Below are 10,173 nucleotides of genomic sequence, written 5' to 3' on the forward strand. Positions count from 1 at the left end.
TGATTAGGAATGTAGATTCACCATTTTGAGAGATTGCTATGCATTATCATTTGATTGGTTGATTGATGGCAATGTATTAGTTATAGGACTCTGACCAGTCCAGAAATGTATTAGTGTATGGTTGTGTGCCATATCTATTTCTAAATTTTGGTGTTACTCGATTGATATGTACCAAATTTAATCACTCTTCGGTATATGATGATGTTGAGATGGGTCCACTAAAAGATTCATCCTTCAATCCAGTATACAAAGTGAATATCGCTATGCTCTTGGTTACTACCCTGTATTTTAACTTTAAGTCATACTTTGTTTGTTGGAGGTTTGTAACCAAGAGCGTGAACAAGATATATTTGGACATTTGTTATAGAATCTCTATGACTTAATTAAACCCTGCTAGTTATGATTTCAGGTTTCATCTTGCAATCCAGAATCTAGAGTAATCATTTGGATTCTTTATGAACTCCTAGACCCTTGTAAAGACCTGTTACTTCAGTTTGCTTACTTATTGTTAAAAGTAAATCAATACGAAATATGCCCCTTAATTTTTTTCAATTTTCAAACACAACATTCAGCACCCATCAGCATTAGCAAATATTCATCTCAACCACTTATGCAATGGGAGGAAAACATAAACAATGAAAGCATTACATGATGGCGGTTTGACCAGCCACTTCCACTGATTTTAGTGGGGAATTTCAAAATATGAAAAGCTTAACAACCCAAAACTTGGCAGTATAACCAGCCACTTCCACTTATCCAGTGGGAATTAGAAGATTACTAGAAAACTTAACAATCAAACTTGGCGGTATAACCAGCCACTTCCACTTGCTCAGTGGGATGAAGTTAGCTTCCAAGAATGAGACCAAAGATTGTTTGGTACTACTAAACAAGTTATTACATAAGCTAATTTTGAAGAGAAATGATAACTGAAATCAGAAGATCAAAACCATGTTACCAGCCATGTAGTATGAAGAATGAATTCTGATTCTCAGAAAAACTAGCCATTGTAGAATCATCAAAATGCTCACAACTCCCTCGTGACACCTCCAAATGAGCTCAAGTAGAATGCAAATGAAGTATGAGAATTGGGTGACCAAGATAGGACAGAAAACTTGCCACCAAACAGAGTCATAGCAAGGACACGCATTCCAATGCTGAAAATGGGTCTAGGGCGATCAGCAACAAGTTCGATTTGAAACCATAAATCAATCTCTCCACCAAAATCCACCAAAGTATGAGCAAATAGGTGCCCAGAGCATACAAGTAATTTGAGCCCGTACCCACAAAAATCAGATAACAACTCCGACCAAGATGAATAGAAACGTACTTCAGCTGTAAGGTTTGTTTTGCACCAAAAGAACACACCAAGCTTTTTTGAAAATCCATTGGAAATCTCTGTATGAAATTCCTCAAACAGCTAGGAGTTGTCTTTCAAACTCAAAACTGTGATATAGCTAGGAGGGCACGCAACCCCGAAGCCAAGATTCTGCAAACATTTCGGCAGCACTTCGTTATCAAATTCCAGCATAATCAAATGAAGGAGAGAAGGGTCTTATTTATAGACTGGAGACCTCAAAAATTCAAATTCCTTTTCCCTCCAACTTGGGCACCACAATTGGGTAATATTAAAAATAACTTTTTAATGAATTACCACAACCCCCCAACCCCCCCCCCCCCCATCTAGGCGTCAAAATGAGTTACCTTTTTCCAAGTCTAGCTTGGACGCCAAAAATATTAAATATATTATTTTTGCACAAGGTTAATAAAAATATTCACCCAAAAATGCCTTATGAAAAATAATAAATAAAAACCTTAGTCATCTTAAAATTCTTGGAGAAATAATACTGAACTGAATTGCTGGAAAGAACCACCAGACTGCCAAAAATGGGATTACTAAAAATAGCACTGACTAAATTAGCATATTGCTAAAAATAGTAAGTGATCTCAGACTTCATTAGAACACATTCTGAGCAGTCGCCTTGACATACTAAAAATATTAAGTCCTAAAATCATCTCCGAAGAATTTGCATGTCAAACCATGCTAGAGCTCAGAAAAAAACCCTATAAAGCAAACAGTTGTCACAATTTACTAAAAATAGTAAATTCAGAAATCTTCTCTAATTGGAATGCATGTTATACCATCCCGAAGCTCATGAAAAACCCAAAAAGAATCCAGCGAGCCAACTGCAAAACTCCTGCAAACACTAATCTAAAATCCACCCAGAAAGAAATCTCCTTTGAGGGAACTGCATGTCATACCACTTTGAAGCTCTCGAAAAACCCAGAAAAACCCAGGAGGCAAACTTCCAAAATCCAACAAACACCCCTTTGAAAACCATCATGAAGACATAAACCCTAACTTAGTCTTTGGTTAGCCTACGGGTTTCCAAAATAGGTTAAGACTCCATCCATCAGTCTAGAACTGAGAAGGGGACATTACACCCTAGAATGAGGATGAATTTGAACCCAGACACAAGGGTTGCTGTTATGGAACCACTGTGAATCTTCTTGTTGTTTGTAGTGATCTCTAAGGACTGTGTAAGGTGGCTTATTGTTGATTCTACAAATCTCTTGATTAGAATAATAGGATATTATGAGTCAAGAACATGATGGTAGGTTTTGTCCCTACAAGTTGATAGGTTTTGTTTCTTTATAGCGATGTTTGGTGACTAATGATGCTTAATTAGACACACGATAAACAATACCCCTAATTATACCACCTATAATTATCTATAATTATTATGAAATTGATTAACTTGAATTTTGTAACCATCTAGAGCCTCATATATTCGTAATATAGCTTATTTTGATCTATTCTACTAGTATTTACTTCAGAGTCCAATCAGCAGATGTCTCTATGTGTCAAAACTTAAATGGCAAGATCCTTTATGCAACGCTTTAATGTAAAAATGAGATTCATGATGCTCACGCTGGAAGAGCCTTTGGGCGTTTAAGTCTCCACTAAAGACTAGGATTTACATGTCTTGTTTTGAAGATAAAAGTTTTGACATGGGATGGAGATATTGTTTATGAGTGCCTTGAAAGGTGGTTCTAGCGGAGTGCTTTACTTGCCTATAGGGCTCTTTCATTGATTGTTTACTAGGGTATTTGGTTGGCTAGGATTAATTCTATTTTCCAAGATTGCTTGACTCCTACTTTTCACTGTTCTTCCCAGATCTGTTCTATTTTATGAACATTTTAAACACATTCCAAAGCCGAAAGTCCCTAGGATGTCAATTCATCCTCCCATCGATTGGACTCGTGCTTGGGGATACTTTGATGAGGTGCGTCAAGGCTCACCCACTCTGTTTGGGGTTGGAGGTATCATAAATCTAAATACTGATAATTCTATCAGATTAAGGCTGGTCTGGTGTAATATAAATTTTCCAAAGTAGCCAGTTTTTTTTTAATGAATAAGGTATGTCATTGTTTCCATTATAAACATATATATATGTTTTGGTTTCACTTTAAACTCTGATTGGATTAGTGGTTGTAATATGGTGAATTCCTGACCATCTGCTGTATTATGATCCCATTAGCATTGAGATCTTATAAACTACTGTGAATGTCTGCTTCCTTTCTTTGACAGGGTTGTGGTGAGGGGCTTTCCATTCATCCGTTCCTCTCACCACTGAACATGCCCATGTTTGGCTTCAGTCTGTTTGGACTGCTCTCAATCTTAAGTTGTGATCCTTGTCATGCATGCCAACATTCATATCACTGTCATCAGCATTGGCCTGTTCCAAGTTGATTTTTTTCATCACCCCGAAGTTTGTATCTTTTTCCCTCCAGGCTGCAGAATCAAGGAACTGATACCAATTGTAATGTCTGTTTTTGGGATATTCCTGATTTCTTAAACTTAAACAGTAATTCTTACTTCAAAATGATAATAAGTTAATCAAACATCAGAAATTCAAGATAATAATCAGATCAACAAATCATAGCACAGTCCTCAAAATCAATCAAATCATGAATTCTTTGCGAATTAACTTCCCTGGGGCATGAAAGGGTTTTCGTCCTTCAAACTCCTAGCCCCACAGCATGAAAGGATTATGCCCTTCCAACTCCAAGATACTTCCTCAAATTCAAATTGATTGTTTGATGAATTTGCTTGATTGACGCTGATTGATATTTCTTGATGGACTGACAAGTTAATGTTTGAATGGGGTTCAATAGTTTATACTTGAATGAGTAATTTCTCTATGCTATCGTAATTAATATTCTTCTTGCTAATTGCTTTAGTTCTCCTTTGCTGATCTTTTCTTAAAAATAAATAATGTTCATTTACTCTTCAACTTCTGTAAATCCCATTTAGACTTAATTGAATATGTTTTTCATTGCTGATCACTGCTGATATCTGAATTGAAAAGCTCGATTGCTTCAATGGATTGTTTTAATTCTCCAGTCTGAATTGAATTCTTTTTTTCTGAATATTATTATTTGCTGTAATCCATTTCTATTCTTATATTCCAGTTCTCCCTTCCTGCCCTCCTCCAACAAAATTGATTTCTCTTTTATATCTCCTCAAAGGAGGGATCACACCTCTTCCTTGTGATCTCCTTGCAAAGAGTCACACTTCTTCATAATGGAGCGCTGCCTTGGCTCTTCATTCATTATTAATTTATTTTATTTTAATCATATCCTTGCTGTGATGCCTTTCAGATCTTAATCGATGCCTGTATAATTTGTTGTTTCATTCTTTATTACATCTGCCTACAAATTAAGGCATCGACCTGACTAATGTTTCGACCTCCTTATTAAGTGGGGCATGATACCATGGTATCTTACATTTTCTGCTCTGCTACAGTTGTTTTGGAATTGCATCAATCACTACCACAATCCAAACAAATTGCAGGGAAAATATGAGTTAGTGATAAATGCAATTTGCCAAAAGATGCTCCCAAATCTTCTTCCTAAGCAATCACACCCCTGCATCTTATGGCAACCATATGAAACCACTTGAGAATCCCAAACTAAGGATGAGGTACCTTGAAGAGGGTTGAGGCTTTAACGTAAAGGAGATTTCTGGGAGATTAGCATTATGCAAACATGAAAATTTGGATTCTTCACCCTAAAATCTAGAGTGGCCATTTTTTTTGAAGGTGCTGCAGATGGGGGCAGGAGGTACTTTTAAGATGTTCCATCATAAGAGGAAGGAATTGAGATGATTCTGAGCTGCTTCTAAGGAGAAGGCCATAAGTTTGTGGTATTTATCTGACATTTTTTGTTTATTTAATTTTTAGCCAATGTTAAGCATGCACTTTGTGTAACTCTTTTATAAGCATTTTCCCAAAAATAAAGTAACTATCAGTTTGCTTATTCTGCTACTAAAAAACATGCAATACTTACTAACCCCATGTCCTCATGCGGCTGCTTAACTGCATTTTCTGCTTAAATTTAAGCAAATGGAGTGTCCCCATGCATATTTTTATTTATGGGAAAAGAATAAATCGAAATCTTTCCCTATTATAGTGGCCTATTATAGTGGAGCAGCTACTACTAAGGAATTCAAAATAAGCTTTGAAAAAGGGGGAGCTGGAAATAAGCAGCAATTGCATATTGCAAAAAATGATACGTGGCTCCACAATTTTCTTTCTCTCCTTTTTATTTGCCTCCAATCTTTTCTCTAAATTTTATCTACAAAAAATATTATAATGATTTCATTTAGAAATAAAATTTACGATAACCACCTAAAAATAAGCAGCAAAATTAAATATCCATGGGGGCAGCACCAGCTCCACAAATTGCTCCTTTAAAAATTGGACAATGGTTGCTAGCCAAAATAAGCTGAGTAGCCGCATGGGGACCTAGAAATAAGCAGCAACTACACAGTGAGAAAAATGGCGTGGCTTCACAAATTTCTTTCCCTCCTTTTCATTTGCCTCCAATTTTTCCTCCAAGTTCTACCCACAAAAAATATTAGTAGTACTATCATTCATAAATGTAAATAAAGCTGGCAAGAAATTGTGATGTAGTGCAACACCCAGATACAATTTTTTTATGAAGACAATAAATTTTTCAATCAAATTCTGTTTGCAGTTCTTGTTTGAAATATTGATCCCTATGAGTAGATGAATTTGTATTTTACATTCACTGTATTTGTTTACATTCGCATTCACTATAACACACCTGTATTCTATCCAGTTTGTTCATGGGACAAAGAGGAATTGTTGCTCCAAGCCTCAGACCCATCAATGAAATTTTTCTGGTTTAAAAAAAAAAATTAAAATTATACATTTTTAAAAACAGAATTTAAATGATCGCTTAAAAATAAGCAGCAAAATTAAATAATTTTGGGGCCACCAGCTTCATAAATTGCTCCTTAAAATGTTAAGGAGTGGCTGCTAGCCAAAATAAGCTAACCCACGTCCTCATGCAGCTGCTTATGTACAATTTCTGCTTAAATTTAAGCAGCTGGAGTGTTCCCATGTAAATTTTAATCTAGGGGAAAAGGATAAATTGTAATCTTTCCCTATTTTAGTGGAGCAGCTGCTGTTTAAAAATTGAAAATAACCCCATGTCCTCATGCGGCTGCTTATGAACATTTTTTGTTTAAATCTAAGCAACCAGAGTGTTCCCATGTAAAATTTTAATTAGGACAAAAGGATAAATTGGAATCTTCCCCTATTTTAGTGGAGCAGCAGCTGCTCAAAAATTGAAAATAAGCTTTGAAAAAAACGGAGGCTAGAAATAAGCAGCGGCTGCTTATTGAAAATCAAAAAACTAACATGTGGCTTCACCACATTTTTTTCTCTCATTTTTATTTGCCTACAAATTTTATTTGCAAGAATATTACTAATAATTTCATTTACAAAAAAATTTTAAGAGGATTGCATAAAAATAAGTAGCGATTTTGCTATCCATGGGGCCACTTGCTCCACAAATTGCTCCTCAAAAAATTGGGCAGCTGCTACTAACCAAAATAAGCTAAGAAGCAGCATGTGGACCTGCCCTAAGCTTTGAAAAAAAGGAGGGGCTGGAAATAAACTGCAACTGCTTATTGGGGAAAATGGTAGGTGGCTTCACCAATTTTTTCTCTCTCCTTTTTATTTGTCTTCAATTTTGCCTCCAAATTTTATTTGCAAGAAATATTATTAATAAAAAACTATCATTTGAGTGGAGTGCTTAAAAATAAGCAGCAAATTTTACTATCCATAATAAACTAAGCAGCCGCATGAGAAACCACCTTAAGCAGCTCTATAAGGACCTATCCTAAGACTATGGCCCCATGGAGGAGGGCTACTTAAACTTTTTGACAAGATGCTACTTAGGGAATTTAGGAGCCTTTTAAATCAGGTTGTCCCAGAGATTTTATAGAAGTAACTGATATTAAAAATATTAATTAGAGAATTTTTGGGAAACTGGTGGTCTTCCAAAAAAAATGAAACATCAATCTGCTTGTTCTGTCACCTTAAAAGTTGCAAAACCTGCTCAGGCTATGGTCCCATGCAGAGGAGCTAACTGAACTTTCTGAGGAAGGACTGCTGAATAAATTAGGATCCTTTTACAATCACGTGGTCCCATGGATTTTATAGAGGTAGCTAATACTAAAACATTTAGTTGAGAATTTTCAGGAACTGGCCTCATGGATTTCAGTGCAACAATCAATTCAAAAACCTGAGATGCCTTCCAAAGGTATCGAGTGTTCAGAAAAACCTTGAATTGTAAGGAAAATTTCCAATTTCACCCTCCATACAGATGGTGAAATTCTGAGAGTTAAAAAGTGAAGGTTCCTATTTTTGAAGATAAAATTCCGATTATCCTCTTAACAATTTTTCCCTCATCTCGTGGAACCTGACTTTAATTATAAATCCTGAAGCCAAACCGCTTCTAAAACACGTGGACATTTCGCAATTGGAGCAGGAATTCTCAACATTAGTGAGAAAATTGGAGTATTTTTTTTCCCCTAAGTTATCTTGCCAATTTTCACTGCTGATAGGTAAAACCCAATGCACACAACCATAGATAATTACGCTACGCGTCCAGAAGATTATTTTCTTCAGTCCTACTAAAACATTGTGAACAGACATTTTACGAATGAGGGTTAGACACACAGAACACTTATAAAAATCTTTGGGAATTAAAACATGTGTTAAAAGGAACGAGTCGGAGCAAAGAGACCTATCACCTGTTTGACAATGGCATCAAAGAACTTAGTTTCTTGGGCATCAGTGACATATAAAGCACAAATTTGCATGCCCTCCTCCACCTGGTCACAATGCTCGTCTTGAAGGTGTCTGCACGCCAACCGAAATCTAGACCTGCTGCTATTAAATTCTTCCATGGACAAGATTTCATCACAATCGCAAACATCTCCAGAATCAAGATAATGCACAACAAGCTCATTCCCTCTCATTTCCACACTAACTACATACCATGCATCATCATGCTTGCACTGATACTCCAACTCTACACTCCCCTGTGCCATTATCATGCACAACTTAAAATTTCTACCACATTAATTAACCGCTCAAGTAAGTTTAATTTAGACCTGGACTTGGAAAGCTGCTTCAATTGCTGAAATGCATCGTCACTGAAACACTCTGTGTTACTCACATCACAGTTCGCTAAATAGGAGGAAACCATAAAACACCCAGACCCAGCAACGCGTTTAGAAAATTGCCAAAAGTTGTGGAAATTTCCCGTAACGAGTGTAAAAGCACGGCAGCGCAAACGTGTCCGTGTACGTAGTATTATGAAAAACCTGTACAGCCGCCAACATGAATTGCATTTAACAAATAATTCGAAACTGCACCAGTAGGCAGTAGGAATCCTGTACAGAAATTGGCGTGACGGTGTAATGGGGAGACTACATAAATACCCATGCGCATGCGCTTGTTTTGAGTATGATTTTTTTTTTTGAACAAAGCATATTTGGAGTTAGGGAGCCTATCATATTGAAGATTTCAAACTCACATAGGATCTTTCTCAGAAAGTGTATGGAAGGCCAAAATCTTCATTGTTCAATTGAAAACCAACTTTCATCAACTTCGAGGTGAAACAGGACGGTGAAATAGGCCAAAAGAAATTTGAGAAGAAAGGGTTGCTTCTTTTATACCACCTGAGCAGTTGAATCTAAGACACCTCATTTTGGAATGTGATGTCTATAGAGACATTAGGAACAACTATGAAAATATTTTGGTTGTCGGCTCTTGGTTTAGTCTTTTCAATGTGAGGTCGGTTGAGAAATTGGGGGAGCTCATCATCAGATTGTATAGAAAAAGAACCGAACTGCAAAAGATAATGATGGCAAGGCTGACTGTCCTATAGGGTTTCAATGTTTAGCCTCGTGGATGTTAAAAGTTGTTCTTCTTTTTCTATACTCTGATTTGTTTAGTTATCTGATTTAGGAGCATCAGTCATAACTTGAACCTCTTATGTTAAAGAAGTTGTGTATGCAATTACATTCATTTGATTGTTAAGTCATTTTGACTTGATCATTATGTCATCTAAGAACAAGTTTATAATCAAAAAGATTAATGATATTTTGACTTGATCATTATGTCATTTCACAATTCATCGAATTTTTTGTGAGCAAGTTTTGGAAACAGAGTGTGATCGGAAAGTGGATCTAAAAATTCACACACACTTGCTCACAAAAATCAAAAAGATTGTTTATAATATTTATCTATGCATAAACCTCATTTGCCCCTGCGCTCTACCATTATTTCATTCCAAGACAAGTTTTTCAAATTCTCAAATTTGAAATTATGACCATTATTTCATTCAAGAACAAGTTTTCCAAGTTTTCCAAATTCAATTATTTCATTTGAGGACAAGTTTTTCAAATTTGAAATTTGAAATTCAAATTTAGCCAAATGACCCTATAACGCTAAAAATTCTCCAAGGCCTACAACAACATTTCGATTCAATTTTATTATTTAATTAAGTTAACATCAGTCTTCTAATTCGAATTTCATTTTTCCACTTTACCTTGTAAGTAAATAATTTTTAATTAGGTTAGCTTTCATCCAGTCTTTCATTAAATAATTTTATAATATTTAATTAATCATCTCTTCTTGTGTTAAATAAACAATTCTACTTGTTTAATTAATCCTTTTCTTATTATTATAATTACTTTTCATTATTTAATTATCTAATTCTTCCATAATTAAATAAATGTATTTAATTATTCATTTTTTCATTGAGAATAAAAATTTATTTATTTTCACT

General features: G+C 35.5%; 1 protein-coding gene across 2 annotated transcripts in view; it reads right to left on the bottom strand.

Moving 5' to 3' along the window:
• LOC131052983 (uncharacterized) overlaps positions 1 to 9,010 on the bottom strand; it is an 86,220-nt gene extending 77,210 nt beyond the window's left edge. The window contains exon 1 of one of the 2 annotated variants that reach the window (XM_057987594.2): positions 8,129 to 9,010. In XM_057987594.2, the coding sequence (XP_057843577.2) occupies positions 8,129 to 8,434 (306 nt within the window). In that variant the 5' untranslated portion in view covers positions 8,435 to 9,010. The remainder of the gene's footprint in view (positions 1 to 8,128) is intronic. The other variant, XM_057987593.2, reaches the window with a different exon arrangement.
• Between the last annotated feature and the right edge of the window lie 1,163 nt (positions 9,011 to 10,173).

This window comes from Cryptomeria japonica, chromosome 3 (genome assembly GCF_030272615.1).
Source record: "Cryptomeria japonica chromosome 3, Sugi_1.0, whole genome shotgun sequence".
Classification (NCBI taxonomy): domain Eukaryota; kingdom Viridiplantae; phylum Streptophyta; class Pinopsida; order Cupressales; family Cupressaceae; genus Cryptomeria; species Cryptomeria japonica.